The sequence below is a fragment of the Parus major genome, chromosome 3, assembly GCF_001522545.3.
Source record: "Parus major isolate Abel chromosome 3, Parus_major1.1, whole genome shotgun sequence".
Lineage (NCBI taxonomy): Eukaryota > Metazoa > Chordata > Aves > Passeriformes > Paridae > Parus > Parus major.
The window spans coordinates 88304603-88325766 of record NC_031770.1 but is presented as its reverse complement, the minus strand read 5'-3'; the positions used below and the strand labels follow the sequence as shown (position 1 = coordinate 88325766).

At 36.3% G+C, this 21164-nt stretch overlaps 1 protein-coding gene across 2 annotated transcripts in view; it reads left to right on the top strand.

Moving 5' to 3' along the window:
• Positions 1 to 21164, top strand: part of PRIM2 (DNA primase subunit 2) — an 89174-nt gene that overhangs the window by 40558 nt on the left and 27452 nt on the right. The window contains exons 7-9 of one of the 2 annotated variants that reach the window (XM_015622953.3): positions 9468 to 9535; positions 16356 to 16428; positions 17401 to 17586. In XM_015622953.3, coding sequence (XP_015478439.1) covers positions 9468 to 9535; positions 16356 to 16428; positions 17401 to 17586 — 327 coding nt within the window. Of the gene's footprint in view, positions 1 to 9467; positions 9536 to 16355; positions 16429 to 17400; positions 17587 to 21164 lie in introns of those variants that run through there. The other variant, XR_004496492.1, reaches the window with a different exon arrangement.

Here is a 21164-nt window from a genome sequence, read left to right as displayed (position 1 = left end):
CTGGTACTTGAACATCTGGGAAACTGGGGCTTAAAACTCTATCAAAGGCTGGCAAGATTTGATTTTCCTTCTTAATAAAAGATAATCAGTATTGTAAAATATGCACAAAGGAGCAAAAGTGTTCCGAATGCCTTTTTACTTTTAAAAGATGGATATTTTTCCAAGTTTTAGCAACAAAATGATGATTTTCAAGCTGTGCCACATATTGAGAGAATAAAGCAATTGAAATTCAAATGCTGCCTTCTGAGTTTTGAAAGTAAGAGATTGGTGTCATGCAGGCTGTTGTAATAAATCTTTTCTGTGTTGTTCATTACTAAAGATCAGGTATGGAATTCCTAAGGATTATTTAAACTTCTTTGAAATTGTATCAAGGGAAAAAAGTAAATATATGAAGATTTGAGAAGCTCATTAAACACAGAAAAATGTTTTGCAATTGTATCCTTTTACCTTAGATGTTAGTGTATCTATTTTATAGTTTAAGGATTGAATAAGAGCATAGCTATGATAAATGTCAACTTCAGTAAGTAATCCTGGTCTCTAAGAACAAGTGATTTTAAGATCTTTTGTTATTAATTTTTCCTTGAAGGAAATCTGAGAGTAAAATGATCTTGTTTCCCCTTCATTTCATCCTCCTGAAAAAGGACTTAGCAATCTTTTTAGAATTTGTTAATAAAATCATGAGTAATTTAAAAAATTTCTCTACCATGCAGATGAAAATGTTGACTTTTGAGGGTTCTTAGAGAACGGAATCTCTTGCATGCAAAACAGAAAGGCTTAGTAGTTCAGAAATATTTGGTACTGTATTATGTATGGGTTGTATTATGTATTGTGTATTTGGTTTCAACAGGTTACCCAGGGAGATTGCAAAATCTCCATCCTTGGAGATATTGCTGAACAGTCCTGGTCAAAGAGCTCTAGATGACCCTGTTCTATCTGAGGGTTTGGACCAGATGATCTTCAGAGGTGCATTCAAACCTCGGCCACATTGAGAATCACAGTTGTTGAAAACCAAATACACAACATACAGTACAGACAGTGTTTCTTGATGTTCAGATGGGATCTCCTGTGTTTCAGTTTGCTGTCCACATTTCATCTGGTCCTGTCACTGGTAACCCATGGAAAGAGCCTGGCTCTGTCCTGTTTGCCCTCCCTTAAGTTAGGTATATGCATTGGTGGAATCCTCCAGAGCCTCCTTCCTCCATGCTGAACTGATCCAACTCTCCCAGTCTTTCCTCATAACAGATGCTCCAGTCCCTTCCTTCATCTTTGTGGTCCTGTGTTGGTCTTTCTCTGATATGTCCATCTCTCTTGTAGAGGGGAGCCTAGAACTTGGACAGATAATTGATTCCCAGTAGTAAAATCTTGTTACTAATAAAATCTAAATATCTCTTCTGAAGTTCTGTAATAAAACTGATTTATAGTAACTGATTTTTATACAGTAGCAGACATTTATTTCCTGTAGTGCATAGGGCTTTAGTAATAGGGTTTGTAAAGATAAAATACATCACAGTTTTTAACTGAAGGTTTTTATGAATGTCTACATTGATGAAGCCGTGTAGTAGTAATGATGACTGTGGAAAATGAGCTTTTAATCAAGTGTATTGGATGGGTATATAGAGACTAGTTTCTTCTCTTTTTGACTATATAGTCTTTAGCATCAGAGAGCTTTTACCAGTGTGTGGTTGTTTTTAAAGCAGTTTTGAAACACAGTGCTAGACTGATGAAGTTTGTGATGGATTGATGACCACAAACCATGGTTTGTGACTGACTTTGAGGGTCTTTAAATAATAATCTTTCATACATTCTAACTAACTGCTTCTTGTGTGATACTGGCTAGTAGCTTCTACCAAGAAGAGATTTTATGAAGAGATTTTGGCTTTCTCACAAATGAAGCGCAAGGGGCTGTGTGTGTATGTGTGTGTGTAACTTTAAAATCATAACATTAAGACCTTGGGGAAATCAGTGCTGTCTGAGTTACCTTCTCCCACTTCAGTAATGCTCCATGGATGCAAGTTAAAACATCATTGTATAGTTGAACTGAGGGCTCCAGGTTATGTTGGAGTACTGGAATGACCATTTAGTCTGTGAACCTGGGAGAAGGACTGGAGAAGCAACAAACTGTACATAAATAATGCCAGAAAAAGAAACAAAAGATCTGCATGCAGCCAAAGAAAAGTAAACAGTACTGAAGAGATGAAGAATGGTTTGCATGAATCAGAAGTTCATAGTGAAATAAAGTGAAATAAAAGAAACTATCTCATTTTCCATGCTTGCTGTGAGGGTGAGTGTTCCATTAGTGTACTTGGTTTGAAAATTACTAGGTATCTGGAGGTTGATTAAAAAAAAAAAAGAACTGAGGACTAAAATAAGAGTTGTGAAAGCTCTCTGTAAAGGTTGAGTCAGTTGTGAAACAGTTGATAAAATCACTGAAGAACCTTCACAACTATGGGAAGCAGTATTATTTAACAGAAGATTTGGATTTTGCTGACAAGGTAGCTTCTTAAATGTCTACTTCAGTCTACATATAATTAAAGCCTGAAACACACATACACTGTTGTAAGATGGAATCAGTAACTTATTTCTAGGGGAAAATATCTATTAAGTATCTTCAGAACTGTCAACTTCAGCTTTATTTTAGTATGCAAAATAGTAGAAGAGATGAGTCCATGTACATGCTGTCATCCTCACATGCTGGTAAAATGATTATATGCACAAGTAATAATTTTGCAAAACCCAGCAACAGTTTGTTTAGCAATTAACAAAGTTTAAGGATTGAAAAATTTTGCTTTAAAGACTAAATATGAGACTCCAATCCAGGTGTTATTTATACCTCAGTGCAAATATGAAAGCCTAGACATTTCCAAATGGCAAAAATAAATCAATTACTTTCAGAAGCAAGTGCCCGAGGAAAACATTAATTATTATTCTGAGTGCATTTGACAAATGCTGAGCTGAAATTAGTGGACTTTGGTTTCTTCAGAGTTCTTAAAGTATTAGATAAGTATCTAGGACATGCTAGCAAGGACACTGCACAACTCTTGTTTCTTCTCTTATGAAAAATTTGTCCTTTGGCAGCTTGAATTAACTGGCAAAATGAAAAAAGACATTATTTATATAATATTTAGAATATATATTTTGGAACATAATGTATATTTTATTATACTTGTGTATAGGTTTTAAGGTTTTAGGTAAAGCATCTAAGCAACGTTGGTAACTATTGTGCCTTGCCTTTTTGAGTCCAAAAAGAAAATGACAGTGCTAATAATATAACTAATTCATTTGTTTGTTTTTAAATAAGTTAGTTGCTGCCTTTGATTTGCTTTCCTTAGACATAAAAGGCCACTTTATGTTCTGTATGATTTTCTTTTGGCTAGCTTGTGTTACTGTGAAGAGGTGTGTGTGTGTGTGAGGAGTTGGTCTGGAGTTTTATGTAATTAAATAGCAAAACAAAAGCAAACCCACAAAACCAAGTTCAGCCTTATATTGACACTTATATCATCCACTAGTGATTCAGGAGGGAAAGTTTTTCCTGTGCTTTAGAAATGTCAGGTTTGTTACATTTGTACTAGAAGCCCAGTAATGGCAATCTGTATTATTTATTTCCTTTCTTCCATAAATTTGGTGGTACTAGATGGAAATAATCTAAATGCTTTATGTATTAAATTATATTGATCCATTTAAAAAAAATGTTAGATAATGTCAAAAGCATTTTTTGCATAGTTTTGTTAGTTTTGAAGACTGCTATTTGCTGTTATATAGGTTGTGTGTTATGGAATAGATGTAACATTAATTGTTTGGTGTAGTATTTATTGATCATATTTCACTGTAAGTGCTGCTGAAATAACTTCTAGTAGCTGAAGAAGCCTTGGCAAAAATTACTTATTAATTTTGTACAGTGCTTGGGATTTGTAAGATGCTGTGAAAGGTTAAACCCCAACTTTTTTCAAAAGAAAATTGATCAGTGTTAAAATGTCAGCTGTCTAGGTACAGCAGCATACTGGCATGCAAACACTGCTCTCTTATTCCAGGTTCCCCAGCTGCATAGCATTTGCATTGTGACATTTTTTAACAACATTAGCACCATAGCTGATGTTTCAAAATCAATCAGTTTTTGTTGGTATGAGACAGCCTGCAGCTTAGTTGGATGTTGAAGGTGTTTCTCTGGAGCGTAATTAGCTTGAATTCTTGGGTTCTGGCAGTATCTGCGTCTCTTAACTCTTAGTGCAAAGTCATACAAACCAGGTAATATAATTCTGAAATGTCTTTTAAAAAAATAAATAAAGGCAAACCAAAGTAATATTAAGGCTTTCTCAGAAGTACAATATCTTTCTAGATGTTGTGTCTGAAATTCAATCTAAAACAAGTATTTTGGTGCTTGGTGCATTAAAATGCCTTACTGGAGAATTCATATCCTTTAAAAAAACATTTTAGAGAACAGCCAGCTAAAATTCAGATTGTGGTGAAAATGAAGTTGTTTTAAAGTTTTAGAGCTTCTGTTCTTTAACAATGCTTCTAATCAGAGAGAAATGCATTAAGAAGTCTTTTGCGACTATTACTTTGTGAGGCTGAATTCTAGAATAAAATGTACATGAAAACTAGTTTTTGTTGCTGAAGACAGATTGCAGTGGGAAAGAAATTTTACGTGAACGATTTATGTTTGAAATGTCATTGTTTCGTAGAGTTTCCCTTTTTATATGAAAGCATGGCCTTTTAGTTGGACTCTGTGTAAGTGGAACTGACACTTAAAGACATGCTATTTATCGTAATCTTGCTGGATATTTGTGCAGTTCAAGTTCAAGACCAGCCTGGATGGGGCTCTGCTCTAGAGGAAGATGTCACTGTCCATGACAGAGAGTTTGGAACTCGATGAGCTTTAAGGCCCCTTCCAGCCCAGATCAGCCTGTGATTCTCTGTTGATCCTATAAATATGTAAAGAGTACTCTGAGATGTGTGTAGTGTATCTATAATAATATAGTGAATTATTTTTAACCTGTTCCTTATCTTAAAATGGGAATGAGAAGAAGAAAGCTTCCCAAAGGCTTTTGTAGCATCTCCTGAAGATTGTTTTTTCTTTTCATCAAATGTGTACTCCAGAAGGGTAGCTAATCTAGATAAACTAGGGTTAAGGAAAAAAAAAAACAACCCAGAATTAAGGTAAAAAATTTCATAGAAACTGTATTCTCCTTTTCTCTGGTATTTCTGGTGAAGGGGGAAAGCTGGGATCTGTTGCTCTGACTTTGAGATATGGCATGGCTACAGTATTGTCAATAAAAAGAAACATGAATGGTTTGGTTAAATAAAATTGATAGTTCTGTTAGATTGATTACCAAACAGATTTTGAATAAAGTTTGTTTGGTGTTAATGAGTTAGTTGGAACAAGTGTAGTGCCTGTTAATGTTAAATAGTTATTGCTAAAGGCAGTCTCTGTTTCAAAAAGTTGAAAAGACCTGAATAGGTATAGTAGCGTTGGATTAGTAGAGCAAAAAGTAATTTTTTTTAATTCCACAAAAGATAATTTCTAGTTGTGTACTATTCCTTTAGATGAGTTACTGCTGCAGGTGCTATTATGATGTCATATTTTACTCATTGTTTACATTTTTATGGAAAGAAGCTTTTACCTTCTTTCCCTCTTGCACTTTGCTGCTGTGCAGGCTCATACTGTACCTGGGTGGTGCATTTAATGGTAACAAATAGACCATAGTGTATTTGGGCACAGATAGATCAGGCAGTAAGCTGGGCACAGGCCCTGCAGGGAGACCTTGACAAATTAGAGGGCCGGGCAGTCACCAGCCATGTGCAGTTTAACAAGGGGAAGTGCCAGATTCTACACCTGGGATGGGGCAACCCTGGTTGTGGGCATAGACTGGGGAATGAGAGGCTGGAGAGCAGCGCTGTGGAATGGGGCTTGGGAGTCCTGGAGGATGGAAAGGCACATTGAGCCAGCAGTGCCCTGGCAGCCCGAGCAGGGCCAGCCCTGTCCTGGGGACACCAGGCCCAGCATGGCCAACTGGGCAAGGGAGGGGATTGTCCTGCTCTGCTCTGCACTGGGGCAGCCTCACTTCGAGTGCTGAGGGCAGGTTTGGGTGCCACACTGTAAAAAAGACATTAAGCTAGCTGGAAGAGTCCAAAGGAGGACAACAAAGATGGTGAAGGGCCTTGAGAAGAAGCCATATGAGGAGCAGCTGAGACCACTTGGTCTGTTCAGCCTGGAGGAGACTGAGAGGAGACCTCACTGCAGTCTCCAGCATCCTCATAAGGGGAAGTGGAGGGACCAGACACTGATCTCTTCAGTTTTATGACCTGTGACATGGCTGGATTGAGGTAAAAACAGTTTATTAAACAAAAAAGAAAACAAAACCAAAAAAACCCACAATCAATGCTTACTAGCAGCAGACTGATGCCCAACCAGGTCTTGAGTGATGGTAACTTTGGAAAAACTACCCCTCAGCCTTATTGCTGAACTTGAGGTTATGAGGTCACTATCTCAGTTTAGCTTTGAGGTGTCTGCATGTGCCAGTCTGCAGCTCACCCTGCCCTCTCCTCTGATCATACAGGCCTTGGCACTTGAATTATCTTAAGTCACCAATGTTTTATATTCTCTGTAAATTAAACTGCTTCAACATGATTAGAGTATGGAGCTCTTTACTTGACAACATTTTAATGTCTTTCATGTATCAAAAATGTCAAATGCCATGTTTTTGCTTTTTTTTTTCCTTTGGTATGATGATCTTTATGTTGAGTATTGTATAGAGGTGAAAGCAAGGCTGTGCTTTCAGGAATTGGTCTAAATTTCATTTCAGAGTGGTTGGAAAAAGTCTTCACAATCTCAATTTGGAATGTGTAATAGGAATCATCTTTTAGAAAAATGCTGTTTAAAAAGCTCATAAAACTTAGCTGTTTAAAAACACTAGCAATTATTTACCATGATCTTTGTAAAAGCTGCTTTTGTTTACAATGTGGCTCTGTTAATAAAAACGTAAGGTTATAAGAAGAAACCTTTTACTTGAAAATGTTACCTTTTTTTTATAATCCAGGCAAGGGTTATGGATATATAAAAGGAAAATGTACTCTTTCAGTTAAAGTCATTCAAATATTTTGATGAGGTCTCCTCAACTATGTTTAAAGAAAGCTATCCTTAGTGTTAGATAGAAAAGAGCAGTGTCATGAGGATCCCACATCTTCCTGAAAATAAACATTAGAAATAACTGGGAAAAGTGTTTGTTCTAAGATTTGAAAAGTGTTAGATCTTATTTTCACAACACTGTGGTCTGTAGAGAACATTACCTTGTCCAGGCAACATAATAGAGGAAAATGGGGAGTCATTTTTCTTCTAAGATTTGCGGATTCAGAAAAATATTTGCCATGTGGATTCTCCTTTGACTTCAACCAACCAAGGGATTGGTTTTTTGCTCTTTAATGGTGGATCCTGAAACTGCCAAGCATAGGCCACCCCTTCCATAGTCTTTCATTGTAGCATCAAGAAAAACCTTGGTTAAAGATCATTAAGTCTTGGTTCTGCCTCAATTACTACAAGTCTCCTAAATTAGTTTTAAACCAGTGTTTCAGTTAATTGATAGTGCTTACACAAAAATAGAGTGTATGGTATATACAACTTTGACAATAATGTTGATACTTTTTTAGGTTTAGAATGTTACCTTTTTTTTTTTTTCTGATTGCATCATTGTTCAGTCAGACTTTCATAAACATCCTCTCATAAATGCATGTTTTTTTTCTGATTAAATGCAGTATTTCAAGTACTGCATAGAGGAAAATACAGTATGCTTTTCATATGTAAAATTATACCTATGTATTTGTGTGCACACAAATAATGTTTTCTGTATCTGTTAATAATGGAGAAAGAAGCATATGGTGTTTTAGGTGGTTCAATCTTTGTTCTCATAACTTTGGTTGGTGTTTAGAAGGCTTCCAAGATTTTTTCAGAAATAGTTTCAGATTTTCTGGTTGTGTTTAAAACAGAATTAAAGGGTTACTTTAGAGGGGATGTGAATGTAAAACATACTTTAAAACTCAATGGCAGGAAAATGAGTGGTGGTTTTTTTTTAATTAAAAGAAACTTCTGAATAAATGAGGTTTACTGAAGTTTTAGTGTATCATATGCATCTCAGTCTAGTTCCATAAAACAAGGGAACGTGGATCATGCTGTAACTGCAAGATAGCTGTTTACTTTAAAAGGAGGATGAATGGGTTGCTGAGAGTGCCAGGTTCACATTTTCTGCAGCAGTCAGATCGGATGAGTACACTTGGGTTACCTGGGACTGAGAAGAATCATGTTGTGGAGCAGTGATTGCTGCAGTCCAGGGCTCCCTCAGCAGCAGAAACAGCCCCTTCCTCCTTCCCTGCTGTCCCTGTGTTCAGTGGCTTCCACCTTCCCTTGGCAGACAGCTGCTTTGAACACCCTCTCATTTATTCAATGGATGGTTTGAGAGCTTGAGGTGCCTATTTCAAATTTGATCCCAGTCTGACTTCTGCCTAGCAGCAAAGGCTGTGAAATGGATGTAATGAATGGGTGTAAGAAATTACTTATTTTTAATGAATATGTATACTAATTAAGTTAATTAATACTGCATACTATTTTTGAGTTACCTGTAAAATATTTAAGAACTTGTGCTTATTTATACAGTGTGAAATACCTTGAAATTTGTTGAATATGTTCAAAGGTAGTTTTCAAAATACAGCCTAACTTGGCTGCCACAGAATCTTGAAATGCATTTTTATGTTCAATATTTTATGTTAGATATATGTCAGAATTATCCAAAGTGCTACATTTGTAGCTTTTATAGGTGAAGGTAGCCACCTTTTATACAGATACTAAGCAAATTTAATACATGTATTTTTCCAGTTATTTTAGTTAATACACTAATTAACTAATATTCTACTGATAGTGCAACATGTATTTGTTGATCTAGAGATTGATAGGTTTATTTTTGCAAAAAAATTTGAATGTTTTAACTAGAAGATTAGAAGAATAAAAATACATATTTTAGAACAATCGAATTCCAAAACAGGTTGTGCCCATTTAAAAAGAAAAGTGTACACAGAAGCATGTTTATATAAAAGTCATGTGGTGTTAAATACTATGTAAATTGCTTTTATACAAATCTAAATTATATATAATATGGCTTCATGGATTATATTTACATTGGTAGAGGCACAATATGACTTCAAATATGTTTTGAAAAACATATACCACTTTCAGTGATGTCTTGCTATTTAATTCTAATAGTATTGCAATTGTAGAAAAATTATTTTTCACTGTTTGTTAACTTGTAAATATTTCTGCTAGCTTCAGATTCTGGAAGGCTTAGTTATTTTTGGTAGGAGAAATTATGTCTTATCCGCTGTTGTATAAAGCTGTAACAGCGCAGTGTGACTTCTAACATAATTCTGGCCTTGTGTTATCAATATTTTTAAGCTAATATTTTATTAACTGTACTTTTTTCTTCCAGCTGACAGCACGATCACTTCCTTCCATACAATCTGATGAGAGACTCCAACCTCTGCTTAATCACCTCAGGTAGTATAAAATGAAAGCATATTACCTCATACAGATTAAAGTAATTGTTGTGGTAGAATGCCTTAGGTACAGGTTTTTTACAGACCTCATCTGCATGATTTGCTTTGAAAAAAAAACCCCAAAAGTTATTCTTCCAACTTAACAAAAGCTTTATGAATGTCATGGAACATAATGTATAGAACTAGTGTTACTTCTGAGTAACAAAAAATAGTTGTAGCTTTTATACAGTGGTGTTTTTTTATAGCAACTGCAAAGTTGTTAAGCTCCTTTACAAACAAAACAGATTCCAAACTGCAGTGCTCAGAGCATGTGCTTTCCTTGTTGCAAATATTCTATGCTCTCTCCTCTTCTTGGAAGATTTTGCTGTCATTGATGAATGGAGTACTAATTTGTTCTTTTAGTGGACCTATGTAGATTACTGAAAATTGAACCATTAGAGTAAATAGTTTGCCTCCCTCTTAGTTGTGTGTGTGTGTATAGATAAATATCTTTATGTAGGTTTTCTACTTTATTTGTAGAAGAGGATAAGCAGAGAACTCTGGTCTCTTGTATTAATGATTGCTTTTTGCCACTTTATATGGGAGACTTTACTTCTTACTTTGGCCATATGCAGGAGGACAAATTCCATACAATTAGAGCGAGCTGGTTTAGAATCATGGGATAATTTAGCTTAAAGTGAACCTCTGGTGATGATTTAATCTAGCCTGTGCTCAATGCAGATCTGGTTAGATCAGGTTGCTCAGGTGTTAGTTTTTGTAGAATTTTTAATGTCTCTAAGGATAGAAATTTACTTCAATACTGGATGTCAGCAATGAAAGGTGTTTTTGAACACATGCATCTTAGCATTAAGATCATTGAAATGATGTTGGCTGAATTAGAAATGGAAGTGTTGAGGTTCCATCATGGCAGCACTGCATGGGGAATTGAGATGCAGATCTGGTTTGCTGGATCATGCTCCTTATTTTCTACTCTTGTGCTCTACTGCTTGAGTTATCTGTTCCCAAAACCTGGCATTTTGTTTTGATTTAAAAAAAAACTCATAATTTTTATTATATAGAAAGAGTTTTATGTTTTGTTTTCAGTTTAAATGAGAATAAGAAAAATAGCTTTCATTGTATCTGTGCTTATTTACATATGATTGAACATTGTTCAAGAGCAATGAATGAAATGAATGAGAACAAGGATTTCAGTGTTATTGTTACTGTTACATAGCTGGGGGTACTTCTGAATGCCAATAACCTTCTGTGATTTTATTACCCTACATCTTACTGGCATTGTAAAAAATGCACCTCAGTGGCATACCTTTCTCAATTTGAAGATCAAGAGCAATTAAGTTAGCTTTTTATGAATTGTGCTCTCTAGGAGTAATCACTGAGAAACTGAAAATTTCTTTTGATGTGTGCTCTGTTCTGTGTAAGCGTAACAGTACTTCAGTATCACAATCAGTCCTGTCTGTGCATTTTTTTTTTAAATAAGGGGAAGGGAAAGGTTACAAAATAAGTTACTTTAACAGGGAGACTATACCCCACATTTATGCCAGCTGGTATTTTTGTACGTTCTTGTGTTACCTTGGACATGTATGTTATACAGCTGGTAAATCACTTCCATTTTGCTTTTGTGAAAATGGAGGGACTGTTTCCAGTTTATATTTTGTCACCAACCAAAACAATGATATAAATGCTTCCAAGTTGCCTGTTTGGAAGTTTCTTTAAAATGAAGAAAATATATCCGACCTTGCAATTTGAAGAGCAACCTCTGGCAGCTGAATAGGCAGGTGACCAAATAGATCATCTTGGTTATTTATTTCTGTGAATCTGTGATCTATTTTGCTTCATCTTGCTCATGAGAAAGGAGAATATTAGCTAGTTGTAGACTTTTTTACCTTCATTATCTGAATTTATAAAGCAGTATTTTATTTTCGGCATACATCAGTAGACCTCTGTGAGGGAAGCAAAAGCTTAGAAATGAATGAAAAGAGCATAGAATTGTAGGTTACAGAGCATTGTTTAGTTTTTAATGCCCCACACATGCTTTGCCACCTATTAAAATCTGCTTGTGACTTAGAAATTATCTAGTCCTCAAAAAAGGTTATTTTACTTTGGATTATGCCTTCATAGATATTTTAACCCATGGTCATTATTTTTTAAAAAGGAAATAACATGTATTTTGTAATTGGATTGTTCAGAACTAGATATGTATTTTGTCTGTGATTTAGTTCTCTTTTTATCCTGTTCTGTTTCATTGGCTCTTTTTAGTACTATTTGTACTAGACCAAAAAAAAAGAGAACATTTTTAGTTAAAATGTTAAAGTATTTGGTGCAAGATTGTGTTCAGGGATTTCACATGCTCACAGTAGGCTACAAAGAGATTGAACTTGCTGAAACATTAACAACTTAATAGAGATGGAACCTTAATATATAAATGTGTGAGAAGAACACTTTTTCAGCTCCTGCTTTGTATGAGGCGTACAGGCTTGTAACTCTACTGTTTAAAATATTCATCAGGAGTAATTTAAAATGGACAAAACCCCTTGTATGTAATCCCAGCACACTACTATAGGATTGGGCCTATGAATGAGTTGTAGGGAGAAGCTGAGTTGTCTTAGTTTAGTCCAGTGAAAAAGAAGCTTAGGGAAGATCAAATAGCAGCCTACAAGTGTTTGGAGGACAAACATTGTAGTATTGGAATTTTCAATTGTAGCAGAGGATTTAACAAATTACAGTGATCACACTTAGCAGCTTGGGAGGTTTAGATCAAACATTAAGAAAAATGTCTATGCTAGAAAGGTAGTGCAGCAAATTGCCCAGATGTAGGTAGTCTTAGTTCATTGAAATTTTTAGGATTCAGATGGAAAAGCCGATGGTTTACCTGACTAATATTGGCAGTAATCCCATTTTAAGTGGGGTGTGGTACTAAATGGTCTTCTAACATCCTTTACAAACAACGTTTTGATGTTTTTGTTAATTCTGTCTTCAAATGATACTTTGTAAGGGTGATAGAGAAACCAAGTTCTTCGCAAGACTGGATTTTTTAAAACGGATAACACAGTACTCATGCAGACATATTCACCCTCCTTCACACTTATGTTCATCTCACTAGCAAGTAAAGAAGGATACACAGCTTGAGATACTGCAATCATTCACTATTCTCAACATCTACAAAGTGCCCTTCATATCCTTACTAAATCTTGTGATGCACAAACACATCTGTGACTAACAAAACATTTATCAGAACTGTCCTACAGCTGTTTATTTGAAAGTCATAGGTCTCATTCTTGGAAACGTTGATGCAGTGGAGATTTTTTTCTTGGTCAACAGTTGTGTGGATGTATGTACTGATCAATGGTTACAAGATGTGTTTAGAAAACATCTAGAAAAAAATCTTAGTAACTAAGATTTTGGGTTTTAGAAAAAACAGTTTCTAAGTGATTGAGTCAGGCTGAATGGAGAGAGGAATTTATATATGGAGGTAAAAGAAAACTTTTTAAAGTGAAAAGTGAAGACATTGCTGCTTGCATTCCAGTAAATCACAAAAATACATTATGAGGAACTGCAGATATTTCTAGGTAAGAACACAGCTTGGTCAGGAAGTAATCTCAATAGCTGTGTCACATAGAAGAAAGCATGAGTCCGTATAAGAGCTAAAACTGAAAGCAAAAAATATGGGAAGAAAGTGAGAATGATCACAAACCTGATTAGTTTGTGTTGTAATGTGTTTTTAACCTGGCATCATTTTTGAAGGTAGCTTGTAGATGTCAGGTATCAAGAAAATTGGACCTTGTGAAATGTCATACACTATTTTTTAATGTAACAAATTAATAACTTCTCCTGTTTGCTTACCATGATAAGAATATTCGACCTTTTCAGAATCTGAAAAGTAGAATTATTCTTTTCCCTCCTGGCCCCTCTTAGCTTTGAGTTTTCTGTTCTCACAGTAGATTTTCCTACCAAGTCCAGATACAGTGGTCAGCAAGATTCAGAGAGAATGTCCTATTTTTAACAGTAACTTCTGAAGGCTTTCTTCATTCACTTGCAGGAAAACTTCTGTGTCTTCTCTTTGGACCTTTTCTCTCCAGGCCAGTCCTTTCTATGGATTCAAGGAAAAAGTAGTTTTCTTTACCTTACCAATTTTTTTTCAGTATTGGTATGATTCTGATAAATACTGTAGGATACAAATGGATGACCTAAAGTGATTGTGGTAGAGCTTAAGAAGTTACCGACACTCATTCTGTGATTGCTTCCTGCAAGGTTTCCCAAACTGTTTTTTTACAAACAAAGCAAATCAAACAGAACCCTCCAAAAAAATGAAGTTGCCTAAGAAACAATTGTTATCTGTTTTGTGCTTCAGTTGTAATATTTTCGTGAGTATAATTTCTGTTTTGTTCATAGTTTACTTAAAGTGATGCAGGTCTGTTTCTACAAGGGAATTTAGATGCTTCTGTAGTAGAATTAGTGATAATAGACACACATGGTTTAAATACTTTAAATTATTTATACCTTTTGTGTAATGGAAAGAAAATCTATTAAGTATGGTAAGTTTGTCTAATGTTCCAGGGCATCCCAGAAACAAGACTAAGGAACAAATAAATGTACATATAATTAAACACTGTTTACACTGTAATAAAATCAACTGTTAGTTATATGCTTTTTATATTTCACAGTATTGAAGTGTCACAGAATAATGTGTAGCACTTGGTATTGTCATTTAGCAAAATGCCTTTTTTCCTGGAGTTAAATTCTGCATGCCTTCAAAGACTTAAGGTATGGGCCTTGTAAGTTACTTACAAAACCCCTCTTGCACAAAGAAATTTCTTCTTACTCAGACTTTGCAACCTGCTTTTTGGACCAATAATCAAAAAAGCCCCTGTTTACTTTATTTCCTGTAATACTGCCAGGTTTTGAGTTCATTCGGGTTCTGGGTTCTGCTGTAAGAATTTCCCTGGGTGTGTTCTGCAGCCCTGCAAATATCTGCATGGAAAAAGTATCTAAAAGCAAAAGCTGGGCATTAAATGCTTTTGTTTGATTTGAAATTACTTGACAATGTGACAATGTCTGTGTGACTGTCTCTGCTGCAGTGTACGGTTACCCTGAACTTAGCTCAGCTTTCAAAAGCTATATACTCATACTGTATGCAGTATGAGTGAAAGATAAGACAGCACATGTAAATAAATTTCTGTGCTATTTTGGCTAGGACTTAAACTGTGTTGATATGTCAGAAATGCAGGAAAAGCCATCCCAGATTTACTGTTACTCTTCAATTTTTGAGTTTTTACTTTTTTCCAGTAGGAATCCACAGTGATACATCAGGGGGGGTTTAAATTTGTTTTTGTGGTACACAAATGGCAAAGTAGAAAGATTTTTTTTTTTTACTGGAAGAAAGCAAAAAGTGACCCTGGCTTCACAAAGAGTAAGAAGAGCCCTCATCTCAGTTGCAGATATAGAAAGAAAGTAACCATTGGTGGTCAGTGTAGAAGTGTGAATGGTAAATTTATTCTTGACTAGCCTCATAGGTGGTCATTTTTTCATAGAAGACTCAATAGATGGGTTGGGGGAATCAGTGGATGCTGTTTATCTTGACTTTAGCAAGGTTTTTGACAGCTCATTGACAGCTGATGAAGTATGGGCTAAGTAGATGGACAGTGAGCTGGACTAAAAACTCTTAAATGCACTGTTCAAAGGTTTGTGATACGGGACATTAGGACCAGCTGGAGGCCAATCCCTAGTGGAGTACCTAGGGCCCTTATCTTCTTTAGCTTCTGCTTTATTGCCTTGGGTGATGGAGTTGAGTGTGTACTCAGCAAGTCTCACATGATGTAAGACTGGGAAGAATGTTTTGCACCAGATGGATGCTCTGCCTTTCAGATGGACTTGGGCAGGAGGGAGAAATGGGCTGCCAGGAGCCCTGTGAAGTTAAACAAAGGGGAATAGCAAGGCTTGCAGCTGGGGAGGATTACCCCATGTGCCAGTATAAGTTGAGGGTTGAATGGCTGTGAATGCAGAAGACCTTGGGGTGTCTGTGCACCACCAGGGTACCTGTGAAACAAAGAAAGCAAACAGTCCTCTTGCATGGCATTAGGAATGACACCTGCAGCAGGTCAGGGGAGATGATCCTTCTGCTCTGCTTACCAGAACTGAGTGAGACCTACTGGTGAGACCATGTCTGCAGGGCTGTGTCCAATCCAGGGCTCCTCAGTACATATGAGAAGAGACTGAGAGAACTGAGCTTGTTTGGCCTGGAGCAGATAAATTTCAGGAAGTGTGTGTGTGTGTGCATTTTATCAGTGCATGTAAACAGATGTCTGATAAGGAGGAGTAAAGAAAGAATGAGAGTCTTCTCAGTGGTATCCAGTGATTGGCCAGGAGGCAATGGGCAGAGACTGATATACAGGAAATTCTGCCTAAACATAAGAAAACACTTTTTGATTGTCTGGATGGGAGAACACTGGAACAGGTTGCTCAGAAGGGTATGAGTCTCTGTCCTTGGATATGCTCAAAACCCAGCTTTATGAGATCCTAAGCAACCTGCTGTAGCAAACACCATTTTGAACAGGGGTTAGATTAGATGATCTTCAGTGATCTCTCTGATCTAAATCCTGTATGATCCCTCACCTCTTCTTTCAGATATAAGGGAAAGAGGGTTTCTTTGCCACGTTTGCTCTAATGTTGGCTTTAAGAGTCCTCATTACTTGGTTTCTTGTTTTTGCCTGATATGAAATATTTGCAGCCCATAATTGATAAATTATTTTCTTTCTAAATTTGTAAGCTTAAAAATATTTTGGAACTGCTTTAAATGATGCCATACTGTTTGCTTTCTTTTTCAGCCATTCTTATGTTGGCCCAGATTACAGCATCCAAAAGAACACTGGAAAAATTTCTCTGGAGCAAATTGATGCTGTAAGTTGTATTTCTGGAGTTATATAGGATGTGAAGTATAACTTTTTTAATGCAAGTTCTCTATATACAAACTAAATATATGGTCTTTATCTTCTTTTTGTTCATCTTTGCTTTGTAACTGTTGAATGAAATTGTGTAGAAGTTCAAAACAAAGCAGAATTAGCTGAAAATGCATCTAATCAGGATTCAGATTCAGAGTGAGGTTGCAGTGAAATGCTTAATTTGCTGTTCAGTTTTGTGTACTTGCACAAATGCCTAACATAATTATAAGTAGAATTTACCAAAATTTTCTTAACAATCTTGCAAACCGTGTTGTTTAGTTTGTGATTACTGTGTTGCAGTATTAGTCTTTTTCACTGCTTCTTTTTGATTTTTGACTTACAGGAGGGGTTTTGAAGACAAGGAAGTAAATAAAATGAAAGTAAAACACGTGATGTGAAATACTGTGCATAAATTTCACAGAGTTGATTAAAAACATTATAACTCCTTTATCCAAATTTTAGGAATCATATGTTTTCAGTGTCCATCTTAATCCTGATAAGTGTTTCTCTGGCAGTGAGTTAAAATCCTCTCCCCTTCCCTAACCCCCCAAAACTCTATCAAAGGTAATTTTGCCATTCCAGATGCTAAAATACAGCAGAGTCAAGAAATATTGCAATGCAAGTGCGCAAATATTTTTCCTGACAGCAATTAAACCTGTGTTACTTCAGAGCTGGAGACAATCTGATACTACCACCTGTATAACTGTGTCCTTGGGACAGAGTTCTTGAGATGGATATTGAATTGGATAGTTTATGGACTCACTTGTGTTATGACTTCAGTCCCAAGGCTCTCTGTACATGCATATCTTTTCTTCCAGCCATTGGCATTTTCAAATGGAGCTAATGAATAATCACACTGAACACATATCCTACAAATTAAATTATCAGTCCTAAAATTAAATGCCCTAAACAGAAATTCTTCTCTTGTCAGCTGTCTGTGAAGTCATTCCCTCTCTGCATGCGGCAGTTGCACAGAGCCCTCCGTGACAACCACCACCTCCGTCACGGAGGCCGGATGCAGTACGGCCTCTTCCTAAAAGGCATCGGCCTGACTCTGGAGCAGGCACTGGAATTTTGGAAGAAAGAATTTATCAGAGGAAAAGTGGATGCAGATAAGGTAATTCAGCAAATAAAATGTATGTCAGTATGTAGATGTGGGGATGGAATTAATGTCTACATTGTGCTTACAGATTTGAATAGATGCTTTTTGAAGTAGAAAACTGGGAAAAAGGTACAGTAATTTATTTTAAAGGTTTTTATTTTAAAGGTTTTTTATTTTTTGCTCTCTTTGCTTGTAATTTTAGTCATTTTGTTGGGTATTGACCTGAACTATCAGTAAAAAGGCAACCCATAAAGAGGGTTTTATAAATGTGGACTAGAAAAATCTTACCAGCAAATTGCTAGGAAACCACTGTTCTTTACAAAATACAGGTACTACGTAACTAAATTAATTCACCAAGCGGATAAGTGACCAAACCCAGTACTGTCTGAGATACAAGGTTAACCTTTTTTGTTGTTTAATAAAAAAAAATTAGTTGGACAGCTCTATGTGAAGTAGTCTTGCCTTACCAAATTTACAGTTGAAGAATGAAAGAAGAAACTGGGGACAGAAGACAGAAAAATACGTTCCAGGAAATAGTGAGAAAATACTGTTCAGTGCAGTGGGATGTTTTACTGACATATTAGTCATTGGCATCACTCTTGCCAATATTTTTGAGAGTATTGTGGGTGAGGAAGATGTAATATCTTAATTTTTGGAGGATTGTGAGCTGCTCCTTATCTTGAACAGCTCAGGTACAATGAAGCAGGCTTCCTCTCTCATCCTTCTCTGCCTGGCCTGTAGTACGTGTTAGAGCAGAGTTTCGGACCTTATCTCAGCTTTGTGTGGAGTGTGATGCTTTAATATTGTGAGATCTCAGCCTTCTGGATTACCATGAAGTATTTTGGAGTGCTTGGTAGACAGTCTTTAGTTACCTAAGGTTCTCTGGGCCATGGCTATTTATACAAAGTTGGCTAAAATGAATTATGGTACATACGCCTCTTCCAAGACATAGAAGATAGATCAACTTGTCTGCAAATTTTTTGAGAAGGAGGAAGGGATTTAAAGGTATGATTTGAATGATTATCTACTCATACTAAACATCTGTTTATCTAGTTCCTTAAATGTGATATGATTTAAAAGGATTAGGTAGTTTGTTGAAACAATCTTCAAAATGCATTTTTTTACCTAGGTCTCAACAACATCTCTAAAAAATGGCAGTAAATTTTGAAGTTAATGCCAGTTTATTGCTAGTTGTATTGGGTTTATGTGGCCAGGTTCTGGTAGTGGATGGGGCTATAGGGTTAGGTTCTGTGAGAAGCTGCCAGAAGCTTCTGCCATTATCAGACAGAGCTAATGCCAACTGGCTCCAGGAGGGATGCCCTGCTGCCCGGGGCTGAGCCCATCAGCAGTGGTGGGTAGTACCTCTGAGATAACATTCAAGAAAAGGGGGTAAAAAAAAGCCTTCACAATAGCAGCTTCAGCCAGTGAGAGTGAGAATATGTGAGATCAACACAGCTCTGCAGACACTAAGGTCAGTGCAAAAGAAGGAGGCGGACGTGCACCAGGTGCCAGAGCTGAGATTCCCCTGAAGCCTGTGATGCAGCCCATGGTGAAGCAGCTGTGCCCCTGCAGCCCATGAAGGACCAAGGTGGAAAAGAGATCCACTGGCATCCCCTGGAGGACCTCATGCCAGAGCTATTAGAAACAATAATAGTATAAAGATGTATTTGTTATTTCTGTTTTCCTAAAATATTGGGAGAACACATCTGATTCTACCTGCTTGTGCTTTGACCAAATATGTACATGCATATGTATGAAGACATGTATTCACTTTGGATCCTGTTTTCAGTAACAGGGTTATGACTTTCTATTATAGCATCTCTTGATAGGCCCTAGAAATAAGTGAAGGTTTGTGATCCTGTGTTTAGCTTCAAGAGTTAGAAAGCATATTGTGAATCAAACAAGGAGTTTGGTTACTGCATTTTTCACAAGCAGGTTACTACTTCCATGTAATTCTGGTCCTTTTCAAGTTCTAGATAACCAGCTTCAGTCTGGGATAAAAAATAAAACTAATTTTTCATGCCTCTAACTGAGGTTGGTGGCCTGTGATTTTTCACAGTAGTGTCATACAATGTTTAATGTCCTGAAAAAAAGGAAGATTAATACTACTTATTGCTATTTTCTTCTTTTGATATTTTTATTTTCTGGCATTTGTGCCACTATTCCTTTCCTGTAGAGTGGAGATAATTAATTACACTATTTCATTTTACTGGAGCATTGTGAAGATGTATGATACTTTTAAAGATTAAGGTTAATGATGTATTACCTACTGACTCTTGTATTGCAAAGAGGGAGTGTTCAATTTGCTGGAAATGGTTATGATTTCAAAATTGTTGGTTCGTTTTTGTCTTTAATAGCTGCGACGTCTATGCCAATTTCCAATCCTAAGAATTCTTGTCACACAACTTCAGTCTTCAGCAGGAAGGAAGTTACTGTGAGCACATTAGCAGTGAACTGGCTAAGCATTGTCTCCAGGCTAAGCATAGGATATGGACAATTTGTGCCAAAAAGAACTCCTCCTGTGCTCTGAGTAACTGATTCAGGCATACCTCAGGGCTCGTTGATAAAAACACTGTAGAAAAGCTTTTAAGAAATTATATTTTACCTTTAGAGAAGAATCCATGACGTATGAAGGGTGAAGCCATGTAGTCAGTGGAGAAAAGAAATCAAGTAACATGATTTCTACAAAGAAAGTTCTGATAGAGATGTAGAGATGCTCTGTGGATGAGGTGGGGGAGGGAATGGTCATGTATTGGCATGTTCACAACAGGGACAAATGCAGAATGCAAAATAAAACACTTTCTAATTTAGGCACTGCAATTAAAATTACTTTGCAAATTTCTAGGTTAAGAGTGCCTAAATTGTAAATGGTTGTTTTTCAGATGAAAGGATCAACTGCCAAATGTAGTTGATGGAGTAGATGCATTACTTTTGAATGAATGGTTGTGCCAGTTGGCTTCATAATTTTAGTGTTATTTTAAGACTCTTTTTTTTTTTTCCTATAAATTGTATTTTTACTCTAAACAGGTATTGATTCTCATAGATTTTTTTCACTGTTCTTGCCTAAAAAGTAACTCCTGACCCTGTAAAAAAAAAAAAAAAAAGGTGTGGGAGATGTGACTCCAGTGTGATTTCTGTTTTCAGATATTTTTGTATGATTAACCTGTGAATGTGAAAAGGAGGAGTTGGAAGATAATGCAGTATTTTGAACAAAGAAAAAAAGGACTGCAAAATCAGTTTCTTTAAGGTTTTATGCAGTTACTTCTTTAGCTAACAGCCTGGATCTGAGATTTTGATACAGATGGAAGGCTTTAAGGCAGCCCCTCACTTCTTGCTTTTCACTACTACATATACTTGATACATGTTCCTTTTCTTAGCAGTAATTGGTGTATGGTAGTACAAAATGCCCTCTTGTAGTACTGTGATTTTTTACCACTTTGTGCAGAAGTAAGAGTTGCTGGTTATACACTCCTGTACTGAAAAGTAATTACTTTGGTACTGCACTTTGATACTTCACTAGTTTTAATTATTGTTGCATATGCTACTGAAGCACATCTTAAAATTGTGCAAGAGTGTGGGGGTTTATTTTTTCA